We start from the raw sequence: 23,277 nt of genomic DNA, 5'->3' as shown, positions 1-23,277 counted from the left end.
CCTGCACAGGTGTTCTTCACTTGCTGGAACATGAAGAGGAGTATGTCTTCACCCTGCCCAGTGCCTACGCTCGCTCAATCCTTACCATCCCCTGGGTGGAGCTTGGAGGGAAAGTCAACATCAGTTGTGCCAGGACGGGCTATTCTGCCACGGTCACGTTCCACACCAAGCCCTTCTATGGAGGGAAGGTCCACAGGTACAGCAAGTACTGCCTTACTCTTGTTTACCTGCTGCTGGATTTCAGGGGAAAGGCTCTGGGGCATCTGTTCAGTTCTTCTGTTGCAGTATTTTATAGACAGATAGCTGAAGTTCTTTTCCTGTTAGTGCTGGAGATGACTTAAAGCTCTAGGGCAGTTTGTTGCAGCAATACATATGATGTTGTTTAACTCAATTGGATGTATTTCTCTCATTAAAATAAAGTGAATGTATCTCTCCAGGCTTTGTTGCTTGTAAAAGTTGCTGTAAGTGTAGGATCAGAAAAATGTACATGGAAAAGGCAATATTTCTGCTACCCCAGCTGCTTCTTCTGTGTGAGTGAGTCTTGTAGATGAACTGGAGTTCCAGGTGGCGCTCCTGAGAAGAGGAGAGAAGCAAAAGTGTCACTGCCCGTAGTGGTACTTCCCTGCTGGGGACTCCCACCTCTGCACTGAAATTCCAGATGGTGAAAATGTTATTTGCCTTCTTTAGTTCCCCTTTACTAAGGGTGAAAAGAGGTGCTGTGCAAGACAGCCTCTTGTCTTGCTTCTGTGCTCGGGGTGATGTCCCAGTCATTAACATCAGATCCCTTTCATGTTCTGCTGTGTCCAGAGGAGACTGTGCTTTGCATGGTGACCTCTGTTTTATTTCAGATGGTGTAACTGTTCTTCCATATGTGTGTCAAGCATTTCAATGTTGTGTTCAGGTAAATGTCCATGTGGGGCTGTTTTAACAGGGCTTTTCTTTACAAGTTTTAGATTAATAATTGGTGCCATCGGGCTGAGTAAAAATTTGGGGAAGTTGTGCTGTATTGCTTTAGTAATTAAAAAATTGAGTTTACACATTACTTTACATGGCTTTCTAAAGCATGTGTGTGCATGCTTATGGACACATTCACAAAACTTCTCCCTGCATTTCAGTTCTCCAGTCCTACCTGTCTATTTTGCTCACTCTCAGTTCTTTGACTGGTGAGGTGGCTTTAATCATTTCCTCTCAGCAGCTGAGAAGTGAACTTGCAGAGCTAAGGAAGAAAACAAAGATACCAAAGTTTTTGACGTGGGTCTCTGACAACATTATGTTCAGGCATGAAAGTATCATGTATTGAAAATGCTACATGAATGTCAGGGATTGTTTTTCAGGCTGCTGAGGTAACCATTTGGTCTGGGCTTGAGCCAAGTATCACAATTTTAAGTTGGATTACTACTGTATTTAGCTAGAATGTCATCCCAAAGCTGTTGCTTAGAAGAGCTTTCTTTGGATGAGTCTTTCTTTTTTGGAGGCAGCATCACTACTTTGCTTGAATAATTGGTTTGTGGAGGTAGAAAGCTGCTTGCACCCTTAGCAAGGGTGTGCTTTCATGTGCTGATAATAAATGGTACCAGTTATGTCTGAGGTGTGTTTTCCTTCCCCCTTGAATCAGGGTTACGGCCGAAGTGAAGCACAACCCGACAAACACCATTGTGTGCAAGGCACAGGGAGAGTGGAACGGCACCCTGGAATTCACTTACAGCAACGGGGACACCAAAGTGATTGACACCACCAAACTGCCTGTTATCAGGAAAAAGATCAGGCCCATAGCAAACCAAGGGCCACTGGAATCAAGGTAAGGGCTTTGCAGTGCTGTCCTGAACTTTGGGTGGGAACAGAGCAGGGAAGCCAACTGCAGCTCTGAGTGCTGTGGTTCAAAAATTCCTTGCTTCCTAGAGCCAGAAATCTGGGCACAGAGAGCTGAAGCTGGGTATTGGTTCCTTGGAGCATAAATTACACTGTAGTGACGAGTACATCAATTTTGTAGATGGGGAAAGGCCTGTATTCATTTTAATGAGCATCTGGAAAATGGTAATGCAGTGTTTTCACCTGCTTCTTGGAATGATTGCAACATGGTAGGCAAATCAGTCAGTTTGCTGCAAGCAATTCAAACTGGTATATATATTATATGTTGCATATCATTGAAACTGGTGCTTCATGTTTTATATATTTTAGAATATGTATTGTATTTGTATAAACATATATATGTATTTGTATAAACATATATAAAATGTGAGGCAGTATGAGATGTAAAGACACACATGCAGGTGGTTTTGAGGCTGTTGGCACCTACATCATGTGCCTAACTCAGACTAGGTACATTAGAAAAAAAACTGTTCTGTATTCACTGTCAATAATTGCTCATGTTTATCTTCAGAAAAATCAATACTTTAATTGAATTTAGGAACATTTTATCGAAGGATTTGAAAATATGAGTTAAACTACATTTTATTATCTGTAAATGTCTTTTTATTTTACAAAGGTGTCTCGAGTCATTGTGTGGGGTCAGATACAATTTGTCTCTTTCTAGACCACTTGCTTATCCACAAACTCATTTTTCCCCTGTAGTGTGGAACATAAAGATTGTAGTAAATAAGAAAACCAGTAGCTTTTCAGTGTATTTATTGTGTTTTTTTAGATACTAGTCAGCAAATTGCATCCATCCAGTGGCTCTGCAGGATCTGCAGTTTATCACATTGTGAACACAATCTCATTTGAACAGCCCTGGACAAATGTGAAAGCTATGGTTGGTTTCAGACAGAGAGCAGTTTGGATTAGATATTAGGAAGAAATTCTTTACTGTGAGCGTGGTGAGGCACTGGAACAGTTTGCTTAGAGAAGCTGTGGATGCCCCTTCCTTGGGAATGTTCAAGGCCAGGTTGGATGGTGCTCTGAGCAGAGTGGTCTAGCAGGAGGTGTCCCTGCCCATGGCAGGGAGGGTGGAACTAGAGGATCTTTAAGGTCTCTTCCAACCCAAGCCATTCTGTGAGGTTTTTTCTCAGTGCTTTTCTGGGCAAACCTTCTGCTGGGCTGATGTAAGGTGCTGTATCTGAGCATGGTCAGCTATGTGAGAAATTTGTAGCTCTGTGCTAGTAAATATTGTAACTGGGAATACAGAGCACAGACCTGGAGGGGCTCCCTAGAATCAGTTCCTCTGCTAGTGACCTTGTTGGACCAGTCAGTGTCCCAATTCAATGGACTCTGGTTTTGGCTGACACTTCCTTATAATTCAATAATTTACCTGCAAAAAAATGCAGAATTAAACTGCTGTTATTTGGAGGGTGGAGGAACATCAGTAAGGAATGTGAACTGGAAATGGTAGAAGTAAATCCACCTGCTTTGAGAAAAGAGAACAGAAACAGAGTTTGCTGAGAAAATTGTACTGCAAAATACTGGGAGCTGAGTGAATCTGAAAATCAGGTCCACAAATGGGATGAATATCCTAGGAGAGTGATGGTTCCCATGCTGTGGGACTTGGAAAACCGGCATGGATAGCATGGCCTCAGCCTGGTGCCCACCAGTGTGGTGTCCAGCAGCAGGGGGCTGTGGCAGAGCTGTTCTCACCCTCCCTTGTGCTCCTTGTCCCTGGGCAGGCGCCTGTGGCAGCACGTCACCAACTCTCTGAAGGAGGGGAACATCGATGCCGCCACGGAGCACAAGCACCGCCTGGAAGAGAGACAGCGAGCAGAGGAGAGGCAGCGGGCGGCGCTCGCCACTCCCTGGAAACCCAAATACTTTGCCAAAGAGGTACTCAAGAGTCTCTTGTTTAGAGACCCTTTAGCAAGTTCCTGCACAGGGAACAAGTGAATGTCTGTGGATTTTGTCATGGGCTGGTGTTGTTATGTACCACTGATTGATTAAATTTTCTTTTTGACAGAGTCTGGCTCTTGAATGAGAGCAGTGGGCTTTTCCATCTTTATGTTGTGGACTTGTTCACTTTACTTCAGTTAGATTGATTTTGATCTGGATTTTTGGTTCCTAATGTTAGGCAAATAAGGTGATGTGTTTTCCTGTAAAATCCAGCCCTGACTTTTCAAATTCTGCATACTCACTTCCCCCATAATCTTAGCATACTAAAATGAACACAATCTAGGGAGATTTATCCAGTGTAAGTAATCATTGACATCCTAAACACAGTCTTGGGTTTCATCTGTGTGAAAGGAAATGAATTTTAACAAGTTCATCTTTCCCCTTTCCTGGAGGAAAGGTGGAGGGGAAATGAGACTGACTGAGGGAATTGTTCCATTAGCTGCTATTTAAATCAGCATCTCTTGCATCTCTTCTTATTGCATCTCTTCCCTCTTGTAATTTTTTTCCTCCCACCCACATTACTTGTCAATTCTTTAAACGCAGAATTTTCAGGTGACAGGAATGGCTTCTTGTTTGGTCTTATTTTAGCTTTTGTGTGGACATACATGGATCTGGTATTTATAAATCTTGTTTGTAAACTCTGCTTAATTTTCTTACAGGGTGACGGTTGGCTGTACGTGAATCCTCTCTGGAAGACCCATTGACAGGAGAGAGCAGTTGCCTCGTAACTTTACCTGAAAGGCATTAAATTGATACAGTATGTAACTTCAGGAAGTCCTTGGATAGGTCCTGTTCCCAGAAGATCCCCATGGGAAGCTATGTACTGTGAATGATACATCTCACAATAACCATGAGCTCGAGTCGATTCAGGAGCCATTTTGTGTGTGCAGATCCACAGGCACACAGGCACACGTCCCCAAGTACCCACGGTGTGCATGTGTTGTGTGTGTTATTTACACTACATGTAAACAGTACCAACACCAATAGCGACTCAAAGACCTTTTCCTCCGAGTGTTAGGGCACAGAACCCTGGCTGCACTCGGCCGGGGTTCCCTGAGTTGTGTGCTTGCAGGATCAGGCCCTGTGCTAGTATTTAAGAAAATACTTTTTTATTAGTACTGGTTAAGGTTTTTCTATTTTTCACTTTTGCCAAAAATGTTTTGCACTTAAAACGTGACGTGTCTCTTAATGGCAGTCGATCTGTCTGAGCAGTCAGCGAGTAACTCACTTTGACGTAAGAATGATCCACTGGCCGTGCTCGCTCTGGGCTGCTGAGGTCAGGGCGTGTTTCCTGTCACTGATGAGTGTGAATTTCCTGCCACCCTCTAAGAAGTAGCAATACCTTCTCCAGAACGTTGTTCTTCACACTAACCTGTCGTGTCCTCGCTGCTTTGCCTATTTGTGCTCCAGCTGTTCAGCCGATCTCTGGTCACCACCCCTGAGCCAGCTGTTCTGGTAACTTTGATCTTGCTGTGTAATGTTCTCTGGCTGCTGGCATGCCAACACTTCTGGCTTACATGTTCCACTAAAAGGGATTGCTTCTGATAAAAGATCTGGATGAGTAGAGGTGATATAACTGGCCTTCCCAGATAAATGATTCCCTGATGTAAAACTAACAAATTAGTAAACTATTCCATTGAGACAAAAACTTTATGAATGAAGCAAATGAAATGGGATACAATTTGTTTTGTAATGTTAAAAAGAAAAATTAAAAAATCCTATCGCTTGATCTTGCTTTGTAAGGTACCCACTGTGACACTGACAAAGTGGATTCTAGAAGCGTGTTAAGGCTTTGTTGCTTTTTAGTTTGTATTTGTTGGAAATGAAGGTGTTTTTGAGAGAGGTGGCAGCAAAAGGCACATGTAAAATGTGCTCAGTGCTTCTTTCCACAGTGCCCCATAACAAAACCACTGTATTTCTACCACACAGTAGCATGGATGCCCATCTGTAGAGCTGAGTAATTTTGTGCCTTTTGTCTGCTCTGTCCATACACTGACTTATGCTTATACTGCAGAGATATCTAGGTCAAAGCACTGCTCACGTCTGTCCTTGTGTGTCCTGCATTTTGTTTGTTCGGTAGATGTTGAAATCTCTTGAGCAGCTCAGAAGGCTGAGCAGAGAAGGTGTGTGCACAAGCAGGTGTGTGCACAAGGAAACATTCCATTAGTTGTTCCTTTGGATTTGAACTTCAGATCTCTATTTGATGAAGGTGTGGCTACTTTTCCTCCTAAATCTATTTAGTCCTCTGTCTCTTTTTTTCTTTTTTTTGCACATTAGAAAGATTTGTGTTCTAAATGATTTAAATCCTATTTTTTAAAAAACGTGGATTGTATGAGCTTGGTTTTGTAACTGACACTTTTTTTTAAGAAGAAAAAAATTCTTATTTTTTAGGAATAGTTGATGTAACAGTTTTCTGTAACAAAACCAAAATGATACTGTTGCAGTAATCACTGAACTGCTACTGAGTATCATCAGGAACACTTGTACTTTATCGCCTGCAAGAATTCACTTTGTAATGGATCCACTCTTGTTCTAGAGATTAGTCTGATAAGTACCCAGAAGTATTCCTACAGTTTGTACTATCATCACAAACAATGGAAAAAGCAGAGTTAAACATGGAACATCCTCCCAGAACTCCCTGACACACCAAAGAACAAGACACATACTCACTAAATAGCCATTGCAAACCTCTCTGTCTCAGGCATGCAGGCCTGGGCCCCTGAAGGAGTAGACCTCTTTCAGCTGGGATGGTGTGACTGTCAAGGCTACAGAGATGCTGTAGCTGTTCTTTTGAGGAGAAATTTGAATAATTTTCTGCTTGTAATTTATTGAAGATTTTCTGTCTGCATGGTTGGTTGTTTCTGCATGTCGAGGACATTCCACTTGTGCTCTGGCCAATGTTTTTGTTCCGTTCTGATGCTATGAAGAATCCCCTGATGCCATTATCACTGCTTCTTTCCCAAATTAACTTGGGAGACATGAACAGAAAGAGTCCTTTCAGAAAAGATCCCATCAGTGAGAGATTCCAGAACAAGATTCACAAGTGTAATTTTATTTTTCTGATAGTATGTGTTCAGTATATTTTGCAGAACTGAAAAGTAAATATTCATAAGCCTTATTCCGTAGGTCGTTCCAATAGCTGTCTTGGAATTGCAAGTAAATACTTTCCTTTTCAAGTAGCTGATGTACACTGAATTGTAATGTAAAAACTTCCATGTACTTCAATTTTTTTTTTTTTTGTGCACACCTGTAGAAAGCCTATGCAACCTTTTTCTTTCTTAAATTAGAAATGTTCAGAAAGAAAATTTATACCTTTATCATTTAAAAGATGCTCTGGCAGTCTCTTCTGATTTGCCTTCCTTTCATAATTTGTGAATTTAAAATGAGAATGCTCATGAATAAAAGATTTGTTTCATTTAGTAGTGGGATGCCCTTTCTCTTTCCATGGAAGCCTTAGTTCAGTGGTGTCAGTCCCTGACTGTCCAGGAGCTGTGTATGACACCCGAGCACGGTTCCCATGGAAGTGATTTGCTAGATTAATCCAGGTTCGGTGTGAGGCTTTTCCACCCTGCCTATTCTCCCAGACACTCTGAAGGTAAGTTTTTTTGTTTAAATTGGATAGCTCTACCCAGGGAAAATGGGGCTGGGCAGCAACAACAGCTTTAGGAAAAGGCTGGGGAACATCTGCTTCATTTTGGCAAGTAAAAAGAAAATAGGTAAAGCTGTACCCTTGCTTCTGAAAATCCCATTTCATTTATAATCTTTATCACCAACAGGGATTCTTGATTAGAACCTCTTAAAACACAACTCTACATTATTACTGCACTGGGCACTTGTGTGAGGAGAAAAAAAATGTTCTTAGAGAAATCACACAGATTGTGGTCAGCATTTTTCAAGTGTTAGATAATGCACTCTGGCTTTCTTTAAACATTCATCCACAGTGCTGGAAACAATCCTGTTGGAACACTTTGTTTTTATGCAAAATGGAAAACAACACTGCCTGTAAAGAGGGCAGGAAACACTACCCAGCCCTGTTCCTTGCCTTCCGTGGCACTGCTTCAAGGTCCCATCTTGGAGCAGTTTATCCACTTGGGTTAAAGATCTGAGGGTGTTTTATTAATCACAGCCAAATACTACTTTTTTTCAGTTTTTACTCCTGATGAGACTGGTATGTACCAGGGGCTCTGTCAAAGCATTCAGCTGCTTTTTCAAGAGTAAATCTATCAAGATATTTAATTAACAACTTTTCTCCTTGTTATGAAATTACTTCTGCCAGTCAAAATATTTCTTCTGGGATTACCAACGGCACTGTCTGCCTCACTGCTCCCACCAGTAATGATTAAGAGGTACAGAACCTGTGCAGTAATACTGAGTTCTAGACACTTGCAGCTTTAGTTCCTTAGCAACTGCTGACCTGAGCCTGGCTCACGTGTCTTTTGCTGTGTTTGATTTTATTGTTTTGGTGGTTTTGGGGTTTTTTACTGTTTTGTGGCAATTATGCTTCAAAATTTGACATAGGAGAACAACAAAAGGAAAAAGGGTGGCTAGGGCTAAGGAAATAAACTAATCTGGGAAGTGTGTGTGATGAGGAGGGAAGATGCTGATAGTCTTTGCTGGCAGAAGTGCTGTGCAGGTCTCCCAAAGAGGCAGGAGTTAGTTTAGCTGTTTGATTCCAGGATCCAGCTGTAAACAGACCCGGTGTGCAGATTTCTGAGGAACCAAGGAAGGTGAGATGGTGCCAGTTCTTCTTTGTAATGTTGCTTTTCCTAAGTGGATGCCTCAATGACTCCCAGCTTTTTATTTCATTTCAACTGCAGAATATTGGCAGAATCCTTGAAGTCATGTTAGATTTAGGAAAAAAATAAAGCTCAGGTAAGTAGTAGGCAGCTTTAGGCCCAGGTTGGCTGGGATCCCTGCAGTTGGCTTATTTCACATGCCTTAGATTCACTTGTTTCTGCTGTTAAAGAGAACACTGCTACCTAAGGCTGAAGACAGTCTGTCCAAATGTAAAGGTACCTGAAGAGGGGAGGGCAACTTGTATTTCCTTTTTTAAAACAAGGCTGAGTTACTGCCAAGCCACAGACTGACTGGCAGCCTCTGTCCTGCTGCCTTTCAGGTGATCTTCAAATGTTAGATCCCTTATTTCTCACCCATGGTCAGGATGCAGATTGGCTTGGAAGCAGCACGACACTAGGAATCGTGCATCACATCATCAATCAGCCCTTCTGCTGGTGGGTGAGCAGCTGTAGCAGCCTGGGGAGCTCCAGATGCTGGAAGGAGTTGCTGCAATGTATGGTTGGGAAGGCAGGCTGCTCTTCCCTGGAAATATGACAGCCACCTTCATTTCATCACAGCAGAGGCCCTGGATTTGGCTTAGTTTAAGCTGGAGGGAGTTAAGAATATGCTGTGGCTTCACTACAGCAGCTTGGTGAAGTCAGGAGATTTGCAATATGGAATTCCAGTGTCTTAATTTATGACTAGGACTACAAGCAACATTTTACCAAATGAATCACAACAAAACTGACACAACAGCCTTAACACAAAACTTGAATTAACTTTATTTTTCCCCTACAGTTGACGACTGGTCTGCATTGAGCTTCAAAGCAACAAAATAAAATGAAATCTCCAAACGACAGGGGCCAGAAATCCAGATTTAATTACCTTTGTGAAAATGTTGCAGCTGTAGTATTGGTCTGTATAAACCACTGAAGTCAAAAATGAGTTCATAAATCAAAAAAATATTCTACACCTTGGGAAAGAAGTCAGCAGTAACATTCTCACAGAACACTGTAAATTTACATTTTCTTCATGAAAGGTACATACTATTCTGCATTTTACATCAAGTTATTGATGCAAGATTTGTTTCTATAAAAAGTTATAACCTGTGGCAGGAAAACAAACTGCAAAAAAACCCTTTCATTTTAATTAAAGAAAAATTTCAAGTCTGTATAAAGTTTCCTTATATCTGGAAAGTGAACACGTCCAGTCTCCATTTATATTTTAGTGCATTTAATCTGACAGTTTTCACCACTTAAAAAGAAAAACCAAACTGAACCAGTATAAAAGACAGACAAAGCAAATAGCACTAGAGCAGGAATTTCTTCAGTTGATTTAAGCACTCCAAATAAAATGCAGAGAAACAGATTTCCAGAAAAACTTCCACCCTCGCCAGAAAGGCAGTGAGGGCTGAAGAGGTTTGCAAATCTTCTACCTCTGATAGCCACAGAAAAGGGGTTTGTATACCTGTCAACCTTCTTTTCCCCAGTAACCAGGCTATACTTGTTTTACCAATGTAAACATTCACCTAAAATAGTTTAATTTCTGTTCTGAAGCACCAGCAGCTCCATGGTGCTCAGTTGTATGTCGTTATAGCATTCATTACTGTCGTTTCAGATCTTTCAGGAGGTTACAAATTTAGCCCTTGTATCTACAGTGTGCAAGATTTGCCTTGTCTACCTTGTGAAATGACAGTGTAAGGCAGCAATACTGCAATCCCGTGTTGAACAAAAGCAGCTTGTCCAATTACTCTGTCCTGTCACCTCTTGTGAAAACTGCAGCTTTGCTTCTTACACTCCAGCTCAAAACCAGCCTGCAGCAAGAGTAAAAGGACATTGAAAGAAACCATTGAAAAATAATCATGGGAGTAACTTGTTTTGAAAGTTGAATTTGAGAGAGCTCTGCCATCTCTTTCTTGTTGAAAAAGAGTCATTTTCAGATGTCACCATTCCAGTTTTCATACTGCTGCTATTCAGCTGAACAGTGTTCTCCAGAAAAGATTGACAAGTAATGCATGTGCCAAGGACCAAATTACAGGGTTCTTTGGTAAAGTCAGTCCAAATTTTCAACAGATTTGAAGGATAATATGTACCAATAAAAAAAATGCTGCTAGACTTGGATAGCAGCTCTGTCTTGCTTCACATTACAAATCTAAAACAGCTGTTCTCAATAAGCCAATATTTTTAATCAGACATTGCCTGAAAATTTTGTACAATAATCTGGACCAATGATGGTTCTGTACCCTCATGTTGCTGTGAAACATGATTTGAGCTAAAGGCAAAGACTGGTTATCTCAAGGACAACTGCTTCGTATTAGCAATCAGAACAGTGTGTTTAAACTGTCTTCCTGTTGGGTCTCTTGCCTTTCTTTAAAATTAGTTTATTCTTAATGTAGCCACGCTTCCTTTTGGAGGTCTAAAAAGAAAAACAGAACAACAGGTATTAGTTAATGATTTAGTCTTGACCGCGGTTTAATGATGTGCATTCAATGCCTGAGCTTTAGATTGATTTTAAAGAGCTTAAATGCTAAACCCTCAACTAGGCATTATCGTTATTATTTTTAATGTTGGGATAGTTAATTCCTGCCTAACAGTTGCTTTTGCACAAGATACGGTTTTGTAACCCTGTCTACTAGATCTGTAGAATTCTTTTCAAAGCATGTGCTGAGGCAGAATTAATAATTAACCAACTTGATAAAACTCTAATATGCCCAAAGAGCAAAACTGATATAAGTCTTAGTTTTGTTTGGAAATACCTTCTTGCCTCTCTTGCACTAGTTTATTTTCGTAAAAGTTAGGTAGAAGTATTTGCTCAAAGCAGCATTTTTCAAAAGATAAAAGCCTGAATAATCCCATTTTAGTCTTCTAAACTCTGCTGGTGGTCTGTAGGTTGCTTAGTTGGCACTTCCTGCACATTCTTTTATCAGCCTGTTTTAGATTTTTTTTTTTTTTGGTAGTAATGGGGGGGGACCCATTAATGTTGGTCATAGGTAAAATTAACTTCAAATTTGTGCACGTAGTTTGTGGCAGGTGCAACTGAACATTCAACACACCTGGCAGGAGGCAGCTCCCACCCCTGCTGCCCTTTGCTGTGCTTACCAGCAGGGTCTATTATTATTTCAGAAAAACTGCATTTAATCAACATGACACTAACAACATGATTATAATAAAGTGAGATAGATACAAACTAATATGTAATATTCAGGGACATACTGAATCTTTGAGGTTCAGCAATGTCATTGCTAACATGACAGGAGATGGACTGAATTTCCAGTAAGGAAGCAACTGCTGAAAAACTGTGGCTACTAAGGAGCCCTCGGACTGTATTTAAGAAATCCTAGTTTGGACACCTCCCCCGTGCTCTCCCTGGTTCTCTGATTTCTTAAGGGGAAGTACAGCCTGGTTGTCCTGCAGCCTTCAGAAACTGCATCAACTTCTAGACAGAAAACTTACACATCCAAGGCTCAAGTGGGGCCAGTGCTTCTATCATAGATAAATACAGCCTTGCTTGTCATTTAAAATCAAAAGTTACAATGTTAAGTGTATGACAGGCACAATAAAGCTATTCATTTCAAGATATGTCTAGCTGCAGTGGCAACTCCCAAATGCCTTATTTTATGTACTTCCCATCAAATCACAGAGATAAGCATCTTTACATTTAACATTCTCCACTTGCAGAGAATGTTCTTCACTTGCATTTCCATGACACAGTTTAAGTCTACTGCCTATACTAGTTTGTTAGACAGGGTTCTGGAGCTCCTTTTGCAACATCTATTTGAATATATAGAACACACATGTTGTGAAGGAGAGGGCTGCTAACAGTCTCCCCAACTCCCCTGGGAACAGGCCTTTCTTAATAGGCTGAAGGAGGGCAGCACAACACACACTTTAGAACGGTGAAGATGACTTCAAGCAGTAAGCAGACAGACACTAAAGTTCCATCAACAAAAGTTTCATATTTAATTTATTTCATACAAAATTGCCATTTGTAAACTTCTAGGCATCACTACTTTCAAACAAAGTCAGAAAGCAACTTTCACATTTACTTAGTGAGCCATAGTTACTGAAACATGAATTGATGTACTTTAGAGATTATACTTCCAGTTACATGAAGACTTAAGAGTTGTAACAGCCAGTGACACACTCTATGTCGAGTCAGCATTCTGCCTAAAAAAAATCTAGCCTTGTGTCTTCACATGCTTTTAAGTTAAGCAGACAGTAAATTAACAATTATTACCAGCAGGCAGGTCTGATATTGGACACTAACATGAACAGTATCCATAACATTCTGGCTAGTGGAAATATATAATTCACCAGCTGTGTGATTCACTGTTAAAAATAAACTCCTGACCCCTTTCAGTTACTTCACTGGGAACCCACCTTCTTTGACAAATACTTCTGTTTCGGTACAATGTTGGTTACTCTAGGTTTATGATCCAGTGTCTCTCTGTTGTCTAGTTGTTTGACCTTGTATATTCTAACAAGCCAGTGCTCTGAGGTAAAGGCTTCCTCCAGATGTTTAAATTTAATGTCTTTGTTGCCTATCTCCGCATTGCGTGTACGGTCGAATCCTGGGGGTGTCCGAAAATCCAGCTATAAAAATTAAAGTTGCATGTTAGTTTGAGACAAAAACCAGAACACCAATCACTGCAAACTGTGAAACTTCATACTATAAGGCAATGCTTTCAGCAATGCCCGAGTCAAAGGGCAACACTTCTCTTGCATTGGTTACTCTACTACACAGAAAAGTCTTTGAGATCCTAAGGGACAAATTCATCCTTACTCCTACAGCTGTCACAGGAGACAGTACTTAATGTCTCAGCAAAACTACCCTGTCTGCATTCAGAGATGAAACAACTCAAAGAACAGTCTGAGGCGCAGCAGCCTGCGGTGTTTTTCCAGCAGAGCTGCTGCCTTTGTGCTCTTGCCTAGACTGCAATTATTTGCACTTCCACATAATCCAGAAGTAGTTCACAATTATCAGTTAAATTTGGCCCCACTGTGTTACAAGTAAATTCACATGTGCCAATACATGAGAAGGAAGTGCCCCTGGTGGGGGCAACAAGGGAAGAAAAGCAAAGGAAAAAAACAAACAGGTTTAGCTCCATCCATGTGTTTGGTGCTCCCAAAGGGGAGTGACAATGCTGCCCTTACTCCACAGTGTAGTGCTGTTTTATACACTGATGTGACTTGGATGGAAATCATGTAGTTTCTGACACACTTTAAACAGTCAATAGTTCTCTTGCATGTTGCTATTACAACAAACAAATCTAAAGCTCTCCAAAATGTCACAGTTGATGCTTTAGAGAGCACACAGCACAGTGCAATCAAGATACTCATCTGGGGCAATGTGAAGGACACCAAAAAATGAAGTACAAGGGTGGGTTAACAGCAGAAATGCTTTTTGCTAAAAGTTATAAACAGCAGACCATGACTGCATGTGTTTTAATTTGTAAAGCTCACTCTTACTGCAGATTCTGCTACTACAAGCAATGCTTAATTTAAGATAGAAAATACATCAAAATAATATTTGTTTTCTCACATTTCAGTTAAGATTCAGAAGAAGTTGTAGCACTAACCTGCATCTCTCCAAATCTGTAATAGGACATTTTGTACATGAGGCAGTTCAGCAAAGTAGGAGAGCCTGCCTTGTCTACCCGGAATTCTCCCTGAGGGGTAAAGTAATCACTTTCCTTTTAAGAGAAAAGAAGATACAAAGAGTCAATGCAAACAAAAATCTTAAGGGAATTTCTCATTCCTTTCCCCACAGAAAGACACTGAAGAATCTCAACTGGCTATTACAGTTTAAAAGCTGATTTAAGGAAACCTTAAAATGAAAGAAATGGTGCTCATTAAAGGTGAAATAGTTGCAAACTACCTGCTTGTAAGCCAGATCCCAAATGGATCAGTTTTCCTAAATCTGTACTTTGTGCTGTTATAAGTTTTGTCATGTCACTGTAAGTGGTTCTGGAAAAGTTACCTCAAACTGTAAAATTTAGTTGGGCATCGATTCTTCAGAAAGGCGACAAACCCTGTGTTGTTAATATACGAGATCTGCAGGGTCACTATAAACTTCATATATTCTCCATGTTTAAACAAACAATTTCTGCCATTTTCATCTCAAGTACAAGATGAAAGTACGCACATGGGCTACTCCCTTAAGCCTGTGCTCAATATCTAGGAGTTTTTGTTAGGCTTAAGAAAATATTACTACAGACTTCTGCAATCTCAGAGGTGTTTGAACAGCTTAAACTCTACATAAGTCAATATTAACACTTTCACTTGTCTCCTACTATTACAGAGTTTGAAGAAATTTGTAATGCTGTTTAAACAGTCTAAATGCTCCTACTTTTTTCAAGCATGTGATGATGCACAGAGAGACATAGAGACAAGAATTACAGAAAAAAAATCCTACTTTTAGTATCAGGCAAAAATGTGAAAAGCTTTTGAGGCTACTGACCTTTCAGAATCAAAAACACTGAAAGAAACTGGGCTACAGGCCACTGCACTTCTACTATTCTAGAAAAACAACCCCAGCACATGTTTCAAATAAAATGGCAATTAAGTAGTAGAGATTTCCCTCCACTGTAGTGACCACTCCCAGACAAGTGATAACATAAAAGGGTTTTTTAAAAAAACAGAAAGTAGAGATTCCACTTACCCGTATATCTTTGGGATGTTCCCCCTCTGCTATTCTCACCATCCACAAGAACTTATTAATATCATCACCAGAGTAGCCAATCACACCACCAAAAATAATCAAAACATAATCCACATCCAGGCTTCTCATGATCTCATATGCTGCAGACTCATTTGATGACATTGCCTTTCCCACCTGTATCATTGCAAAAATATCTTAAATTTCTGCACAGCTGCCAATGGAACAGCTCCACAGATCAATACAGCCAGACCAAAGCCCAGAAATCCTGTGCCATGTGCTCTAGGATGGCCCTGCTTGAGCAGAGGTTGGATCAGTGGCCCACTGTGTTCCCTTCCAGCCTGTGGTTCTGTGATTCTCTAATGCCTACTTGTCAATCAAAGCCAACATTTTCATTCTAGATAAAGAAAACCCACTGTGAATATTTAGAACCGCAAAAGCCCAACCTCAACTGAAATACTTTCTCCTCTATAATAGGAGTGCTGCCTGTTGAAAGGAGTGTTTTGGGTATGAAATGTAGCAACAAGGGTTTTCCTTTTGTGGTACCTACATATTCTTGAAGTCATAGTTGTATTACCAAAAGCTTAAGTGTTGCAGAAAATACCTAATTACAAATTATTTTCAAAGCTTTAGACACGGCTCAAAGTGTACAAATTATTGGAAATGTGGAAACTTTTTTTTTTTCTTTGAGCTCTGTCCTTCATTAATGAAGCACCCATTGTGCATTGCACTAAATAGCACACAGGCACCCTCAGCACTGAATTCAAGGTAAATCTACACAGAGAAAATGTCAGAATAGAACTTTTTACAACTGTATCCAGCACCTCTTGTGGTCAGTAACTGGCATGCAGTTCAGCAGTTTTGTTTGCTCTTGAAGGTCTTGTACTTAAGGCATAGTAAGGTATTGCTGTAGTCTAAGGGAGTAACTACAATATACATAATATTGCATCTGACTTGGTAACATTCAGCTAAGAATGTAATTAGAGAGCACTAAGTTTAGGCAGCAAGCTGTCAAAAGACCAAGAACCTCAGCTTCTTGGCCATTATCCTAATTAATGTGAGGCTATTTGCCAGATTTCCATCTCTGTGCAGGAGAAAATCATCTTGCCACATCTCCAGGGCATGCCTCATTTACAGCACAAGTGCAGGTATTGGCCACAATACACATTTATTGCTTGGGTCCCCCTTTATGGAGTCTTCATTCCAAAATGGAACTTGAAATGCAGCAGTCATACTCGAGAGAATTCTTTACTGAAAGCCATTACTGCCAGTTGCTGCAATGTGTGTGGTTACTGTGCTTAGGCAACACAGATGACTTCCACAAGTCTCTATTCACATGATGCACCTTGTCCTGCAAGAAACTGTGAGCCTGGATGCAGTATCTGCATTTCTACCTCTAGTAGCACAGGGAGGCACACAGGATCAGAACTGAGTGTCCATTAAAACACACCAATGCTGTCAGGTCAAGAACCAAATCAGAAGTGCCTCAGAGTACATGGCAATGTAGGCTGACTGACATTAGACTGACATTAACACCATCAGTACGATTTCTCAAGCTTGCTTCTAGCTGAATGTGAGTTTCCTGCCCTGTAAAAAGTGTGGATGTGTGATCTCTCTTACCCCAACAAAAATTTTTTTTGGACTCCGCTCAAAACACTGCTTCATTAATTTGTTGGCTTTGTACACTGCTTTTTGGCAGATCTGGTCTACAGCTGTACTCACTACTGACCCAAGACAGGAAGAATACAGGAAACTATCCTAATTATCCTAATTTCTTGAGCCCTTCCCCCATTCTACCCTTGTAGCAAAAACATTCTGGGAAGAAATGTGATTGATGAGGAGTCATTGCACAGCACAAGTTGCCCAAGGTGGTGCCCTGTAACCACAGACAACACTAACAGCCTTCCTTAAGCACATGTACAAAGGTTAAACTTACTCCTCAGAAATGAAAGAAATTGAAGGTGCAGTCATTTTGTCTATCTGTAAATTGGAGAAGACAGAACTGCATTAAGTCTGCTACACTTCCACAGCTAGTCATAAATAATCACTTCCTGTGATGTCCCAGATGTCTGAAAATTTGTCAAATCCTGTGGTCAGTTTTCACATGCCATTCAGAAATGGCAGTGACACTGCTGAAATGCAAGGATTCTAACTTTGACAGGCCAGTAATGCAGTGGTACCAGCTGTTACAGCATCAATCCCAAGAGGAATAGTTACCTTGGGTATTGTCTATCCTCCCCCAAAGAAAAGAAGAGAAACTGAAGTGGAAGTGAGGTTTTGGAAGCTCCAAGTAAACAAAACAAAAACTCTGAAGCAAAATTGATCCCTATACTTGAGTTTTACCAAATGAAAGAGGTATGTCCCTTCCACATTTGTGTTTCTCACTCCATGCAATTTCTCCTTAATATCAATCACCCTAAGAGGTATCTGCAATTTCATACTGGACAGCAGTGTAAACATTTTGGTGTTTCTGCTCCATAGAAAACTGCCACCCTTACCAAGGCGATGTGGCTGTTGTTCCAAGTGTTGTTATCCACCAGGGTTGTCCTGTTGGCCATTCCTGCTATCTGATACCCATAGTCCCACCATGACATCACTCTGGCGTGCTCGTCCGTGTTCTGTCTGAGCCAGTAATAGGCTTCTCTGAAGTCATCCAGGATATTCCGAGTGCTGCAAAACAGATAATTTTATTTGCATCTGTACAAATACCACCAACAAATTAACTGCACCATGGCAAGTCTGGGTTCACAAATAAGGGTTTTCTTATGAGTTCAGCTCCCTTTGAGGGATTTTGTCACCAGCAGTCATAAGTTTGAACTCTCTGACAGCTGAATGTCCAGAAGCCGAATTGTTTTGAAGACACGACTGCTTTTGAAGACATGACTAAATGCATTTCCAGTCAAATATATAGTCTCAAACAAGTTTTCCGAGTTCACGCCAAGGCTTTTTTTTTTAACCATGATTTTTACTGGCTTTGGGTAGGATTATTTTTATGTATTTCATTAAATATTTCAGAAAATGTTGTATCTTTTTGAAAATTAGAGTATGAATAATTTTTTTATTCTGGTCGTGATTCCTTTATATAATAAGGAGTGATTTAAAGAAGGCAAAGCAAATTGTAATAATGCAATGGCAGTAAAAAAGGCTTTCATCACTTCAGACTGTAGAACTTACTTACCCATCATGGTTATAGGAGGCGAGAACCACGCTGGGGCTGGAGTATGCATTGCTGGTTACCCAGGTACAGTGAACAGCAAACATCATCAACAACATCAGCATCAGCATAGTCACAATGTTTTTGATATTGGGACCCAGCCCTTCTTCTGTTTTTTCCTGCTCAGACACATGTTTCCTCACTTTGCCTGCCTAAACAAGCACAAATGTATCTGTTATGGCAACTTCTATCATCCTTTACATTGGAACCCAAATTTTCTAACTCTTGCTTCCTCCCCTCACCTTATCATACAGGTTGCCAGGGTTCCTTTTGTCATCCTCATCACTGCTGTCTTCTATTGGTGGATTTTCCCTCTTCATGTCATCACCCAAATAACGCTCAAAGACATTGGAGAAAGCAATTGCTGACAGCATACAGACCACTGGAGTCAAAGTGAGCATCAGGCGGACCATCACTCCAGCAAAGTAAACAGCGCTGATTGCATACAGCGCAACTGCAAGGAAACACATCTAATGGTGACACGTGGAAAATAACACTCACTCTGGCTGCACATGTACATGCTCTCCATAAAACTACTTCTGGAAGTGGGTTGAGCATCTGTGTGTATAAAGGCTTGAGTGTGCATCTTGCATTTCATTGCTTTTTAATGTACAGACATATGGCTGAATTAACGTTTATCCCTTTGAAGCCTCAAACCCTTCCTGAGATTCATCTCAACAACTCTTAACAATAACATAACCCCATTTTCAATATTCATTAGTAATGTGTCAGAAGATACATTATTAGTGAAATTTAATGTTATACACCAACAATACTACTGGAATAATAGGTAACTTCGTTTGATTAAAAAAATCAAACAGCTCTAGACCAAACAAGTTATTAAACTGAAAAAGCAAAAGCAAGTGTTACAATTTTCATGTAAATTTAAATTTTGATTTAAGTTAGAGATATCTGTGGACAAATTGGGGGCTTGTCTACATTATAATTCTATACAGATGAATAACATGGTATTGTGAGCCTATTCTGAAGTAAGTATTCCTGAGCAGTATTACCTCCACTTCGTCTTTCCCAAAATATAAACCAAGATTTTCAGAATACTACAAAACACTAAGAACACATTCATTAGAAAGGAAAAAAAAAACCCCAAACAATCCTGTATACACTGATTGGGAATATCCAATAGTGGTTTCCTTGTGGTAGACTTGTCTGCTACAGTTTAACAATATTCTCTTGTGAAAGATTTGCCACAGAGATCAAGGGACACTGATTTATCAGATTATGTCATGTAAATATTTTCTACATTGTGATGAGGCAGCATAGCTCTCCATCCTCACTCCTAGCTCTCTTTATGTTTTGTTAAATGGAAGGTGCAGCCTTCAGTAGGAGGCTGAAAGCAAGCTGACAAACGTTCATTGTAAACATTCATACTGCCCACACATCTTAGGTTGCCTAAGAGGCAGCTATATTAGCCTGGAGCCTCTTGTCCCTGCAAAAGTCCAAAACCTGACTGATCTTCACTCCTCCATATGGGTTACAACTGCTAACAAGCCTCATTCAAAATCAGAAGCTGGCTTTCACAACACTGTTTTGCCCCCCCCCCCCCCCCAAAAAAAGTTGTCACTGACATAGGGAGACCCCACACTTCCATTTTGGTTTGTGCCTTATCTAGCACTTGCTCCAAAGCAAGAGATTCTGCTCACTAAAATAGCAGATAACCTGAAAAGCAAAGGCATTTTGAATAATTTGCGATGGGATGAGTGCCAGACATCCAAAGTAGGGACCCTGCCTTTGCACAGAGCTGTTGTCCTGGCTAACCTGTACTGTGGAACCAGAACGTGCAACTGCAGCAGCAGAACTGAACACAACAAATGACTGCATCCCACCTCCTGGGACTACACTCCATCACCATTTCAGCAACCTCTGCACTTTTATAAACTGTTTTAAAGAACTGCTGGGTGCAGGCAACTCTTAATAATCCTTTAAACACATCACTTTTAAACCATATTTTAGAACAAGCCACATATCAGCTTTGAGCAAACAAAACCAAAGTAAAATGAAGATGAAGGCAAACTTTTTCAAAATAGTTTAAAAATATTTTCTCTTACCAAAGACTCTTTCATCATTGATGTTTTTGATACAGAACCACAGCCCTGCTGGGAAAGTACACACGAGAATATGCAGATCAAAAAAGAAGGAAACCCATGTTGTAGGCTGATGCTCAGACACAGAGGCAATGATCGGGATGTGAATTTTCGCATACCTTTTTTAAAAAAAATTCAGTTCAAATTATTTTGAAAAGATAAAATTATTAAAACCTGTAAACATTAGGAATTCTGAAATTCATCTCAAAGGAAACATTTCAATTTTAAATGGCAAGTGCCCTAATCAGCAGAAATCTGATGAAACTCTCATACCAAAGAAATCCCCAGGCCTTACTGTATCTAGGAAGCATTTAATGTATAGTTATTGAAAACAACAATTATTTCCATACTAATTAAGACTATTAAAATTATAGATGTTTCATTTGTTTATGGCTAAATCTGAAGCCAAATTCACCAAAATGGAAACACACAGCTATGGAAGCACCTTTACTACATTTTTATATCATCAATGCCGGTAAATCTCCTAAATTTTCAACATTGTGTTTCAAAACCTCTACACAGAATATCTTCATTTTCTTAGTAAAGAAAGTTAGAGTATTAAATACCAGATCAGTTACTGATGCACCCACATTCTTTCGGATACTGAAGGAAACAGGCCTTGTCTACACTTGGAAACACATGTCATCTAAACAACATGTCAAACACTCAGTGCAGACAAGGACAAAACTGTGCTCTATATTACAGACAACTATACATATGGACCTAATCTAGGGTGCTACCATGATTGAATGGTGAGGTATCAAACATATGTCCTTTTCTTCACTGAGATCTAGTTCTCATTCAAAACTGTATTGTGTTTTTTAACACAATATGTTTTTCTAATGTAGACAAGCCCTCAAAAGTTTAATGCTTTGTATATGCATATATGTATATATGTGTATACACATTTATACATATATATAGACAAGCAAAGAACAAAATTTATATATTCCTCAAGTAAATCTGAGGCTTCTTTACTAACATTTGTTCTACCACACTTATTATAGAACTGGGACAGAATCCTGTATGAGCTGGATTTTGGAGCCTGAAAAAAAGTCTGAACTGCCCAAAGTTTGAAGCTGTTCTATCTTTGCTTTAAATCTTAAAAAAAATCTAGCAACTGAATTTCACTTTAAAATATTCATCTGAGAAAAATACTTTCCATTTTATTCCTTTTTTCTGGGCTGACTTAAGAATCCAACACAGTATTTTCACAGGTTAACTAAAACAAAAGATTAACAAGATTTTTACCTGTGAAAACCCACATTAATAAAACAATTGTTCAGAGTGGACATCCCCATATAAAAACAGATGTATGAATGTAATATAGAGGCAACATGCAAGATCATATCTGCAACATTTTGGTGATTTTGTGCAATATTGCACAATTAAAATAGTCTAAGGCTCTTAGTAATTTTAAAATGTGTACTCAAGTGTTGGCATAGCTTTCAGTTATTTCATGCTGACATACATGCTACAGTTTCATATAGAAAAAACATATTACATATTCAAAGATTTGCAAAGAAGCAAGAGTTTTCACAGACAAATTAGTGAAGTGGTTGTAAGACCATGAAACAGCTACTACAAATACTCTTTTTAGATAACTGATTCTCCTTGACTGAAACACTAAATGGATTTGGGGATGAGGAAAGGAAACTATTATTAGTTTTCAGTAAAATGCTACCGATATCTAAATCTTATATCCTTACTTACCCAGTGTCCCACAATGAATAAAATCTGCCACTCCAAGGAGCAATATAACCTGAAAAAGAGAAGGAGAAAGAAAAACCTTTTTGCTGCCTAGGGTTTTTAAATTAAATAATTTTTCTACTCCCTCAAATTATAGCACAAACCCAAGGAAATTTTCATTGAACTTGTAATATATGTGAACCATACCTACTGCATTAGGCAGGCTATAAAATCTTCCAACCATGAACCAAGCTGGTTTTAGAACACACTTACAGGATCACATTGTACTTGTTAAGTACAATCTGAGTATCAAGACACGCACACTTCCAAAAGTCAAAGCAATGCAATACTAAATATTTCTCAAATAACATGACAGATAGCAAACTATACTCTGTGAAGGAGTATGAGAAAAAGAAAACATAATTGATAAGAAAGTATTTCATTTTTCTGAAATGTCAGAGCAGGAAACTGGGAACACTAGATGAAATGCTGGTTTCCTTTTATTTCTCTCCTGGTGAATCTACTTGTAGTATGGAATATAAAAGCTGCTATTAGACATGCTGATAAGCTTTACGTATTATTTGATAAAACAAGGCTTTTAGATAAGTTGAATATGATAAGATGAAAAGAAACAGTACAATTATTTGATGAAAGATAAAAATTATTATTAAAAGCTTTTTATTTCCACTTTCTTTGCAATTCTTTCAGCTCCTCCTGAAGACAGATACAGAAAAGGAGAAATAAGAGAAGGTTAAATCCTTTCATTATTACCCAAGTTTTTGTGCATGACTCAGTAAGTCTTCCCTCTTTCTTATATTCAAAATTAGTATAATCTGACTGAAGGGTTAGTTTAGTATCTAATTTAGACATTTAAATATCGTGGTTAATGTTCTAATACAAGACATTTTTCCCTTCAGTCTTCAGATGAAAAGATTGCTGCCAATCCACTACATGCACATGAAGAAGGAGCTGTCAGCAGACAGGAAAATACTGGTTATGATCTTCTCTGGATGCAGACAGCCTTCA

The 23,277-nt window shown here is 39.6% G+C and overlaps 2 protein-coding genes across 3 annotated transcripts in view; one reads left to right on the top strand and one right to left on the bottom strand.

Moving 5' to 3' along the window:
• OSBPL10 (oxysterol binding protein like 10) overlaps window positions 1-7,232 on the top strand; it is a 112,459-nt gene extending 105,227 nt beyond the window's left edge. For both annotated transcript variants that reach the window (XM_059846822.1, XM_059846830.1), the window contains 4 exons: window positions 10-196; window positions 1,616-1,798; window positions 3,597-3,750; window positions 4,473-7,232. In XM_059846822.1, coding sequence (XP_059702805.1) covers window positions 10-196; window positions 1,616-1,798; window positions 3,597-3,750; window positions 4,473-4,517 — 569 coding nt within the window. In that variant the 3' untranslated portion in view covers window positions 4,518-7,232. The remainder of the gene's footprint in view (window positions 1-9; window positions 197-1,615; window positions 1,799-3,596; window positions 3,751-4,472) is intronic.
• A 2,115-nt stretch (window positions 7,233-9,347) lies between these two features.
• The window catches only part of STT3B (STT3 oligosaccharyltransferase complex catalytic subunit B), a 50,888-nt gene continuing 36,958 nt past the window's right edge, over window positions 9,348-23,277 (bottom strand). Inside the window, exons 8-16 of the mRNA XM_059846810.1 lie at window positions 22,276-22,324; window positions 20,527-20,681; window positions 18,703-18,914; window positions 18,425-18,612; window positions 17,745-17,916; window positions 15,250-15,423; window positions 14,168-14,281; window positions 12,969-13,181; window positions 9,348-11,004 (exon numbers count right to left, since the gene is read on the bottom strand). Coding sequence (XP_059702793.1) covers window positions 10,924-11,004; window positions 12,969-13,181; window positions 14,168-14,281; window positions 15,250-15,423; window positions 17,745-17,916; window positions 18,425-18,612; window positions 18,703-18,914; window positions 20,527-20,681; window positions 22,276-22,324 — 1,358 coding nt within the window. The 3' untranslated portion in view covers window positions 9,348-10,923. The remainder of the gene's footprint in view (window positions 11,005-12,968; window positions 13,182-14,167; window positions 14,282-15,249; window positions 15,424-17,744; window positions 17,917-18,424; window positions 18,613-18,702; window positions 18,915-20,526; window positions 20,682-22,275; window positions 22,325-23,277) is intronic.

The sequence above is a fragment of the Haemorhous mexicanus genome, chromosome 1 (assembly GCF_027477595.1).
Source record: "Haemorhous mexicanus isolate bHaeMex1 chromosome 1, bHaeMex1.pri, whole genome shotgun sequence".
Classification (NCBI taxonomy): Eukaryota; Metazoa; Chordata; class Aves; order Passeriformes; family Fringillidae; genus Haemorhous; species Haemorhous mexicanus.
Note: the sequence above shows the minus strand (reverse complement) of the source record. Positions and strands in the feature narration are given on the sequence as shown.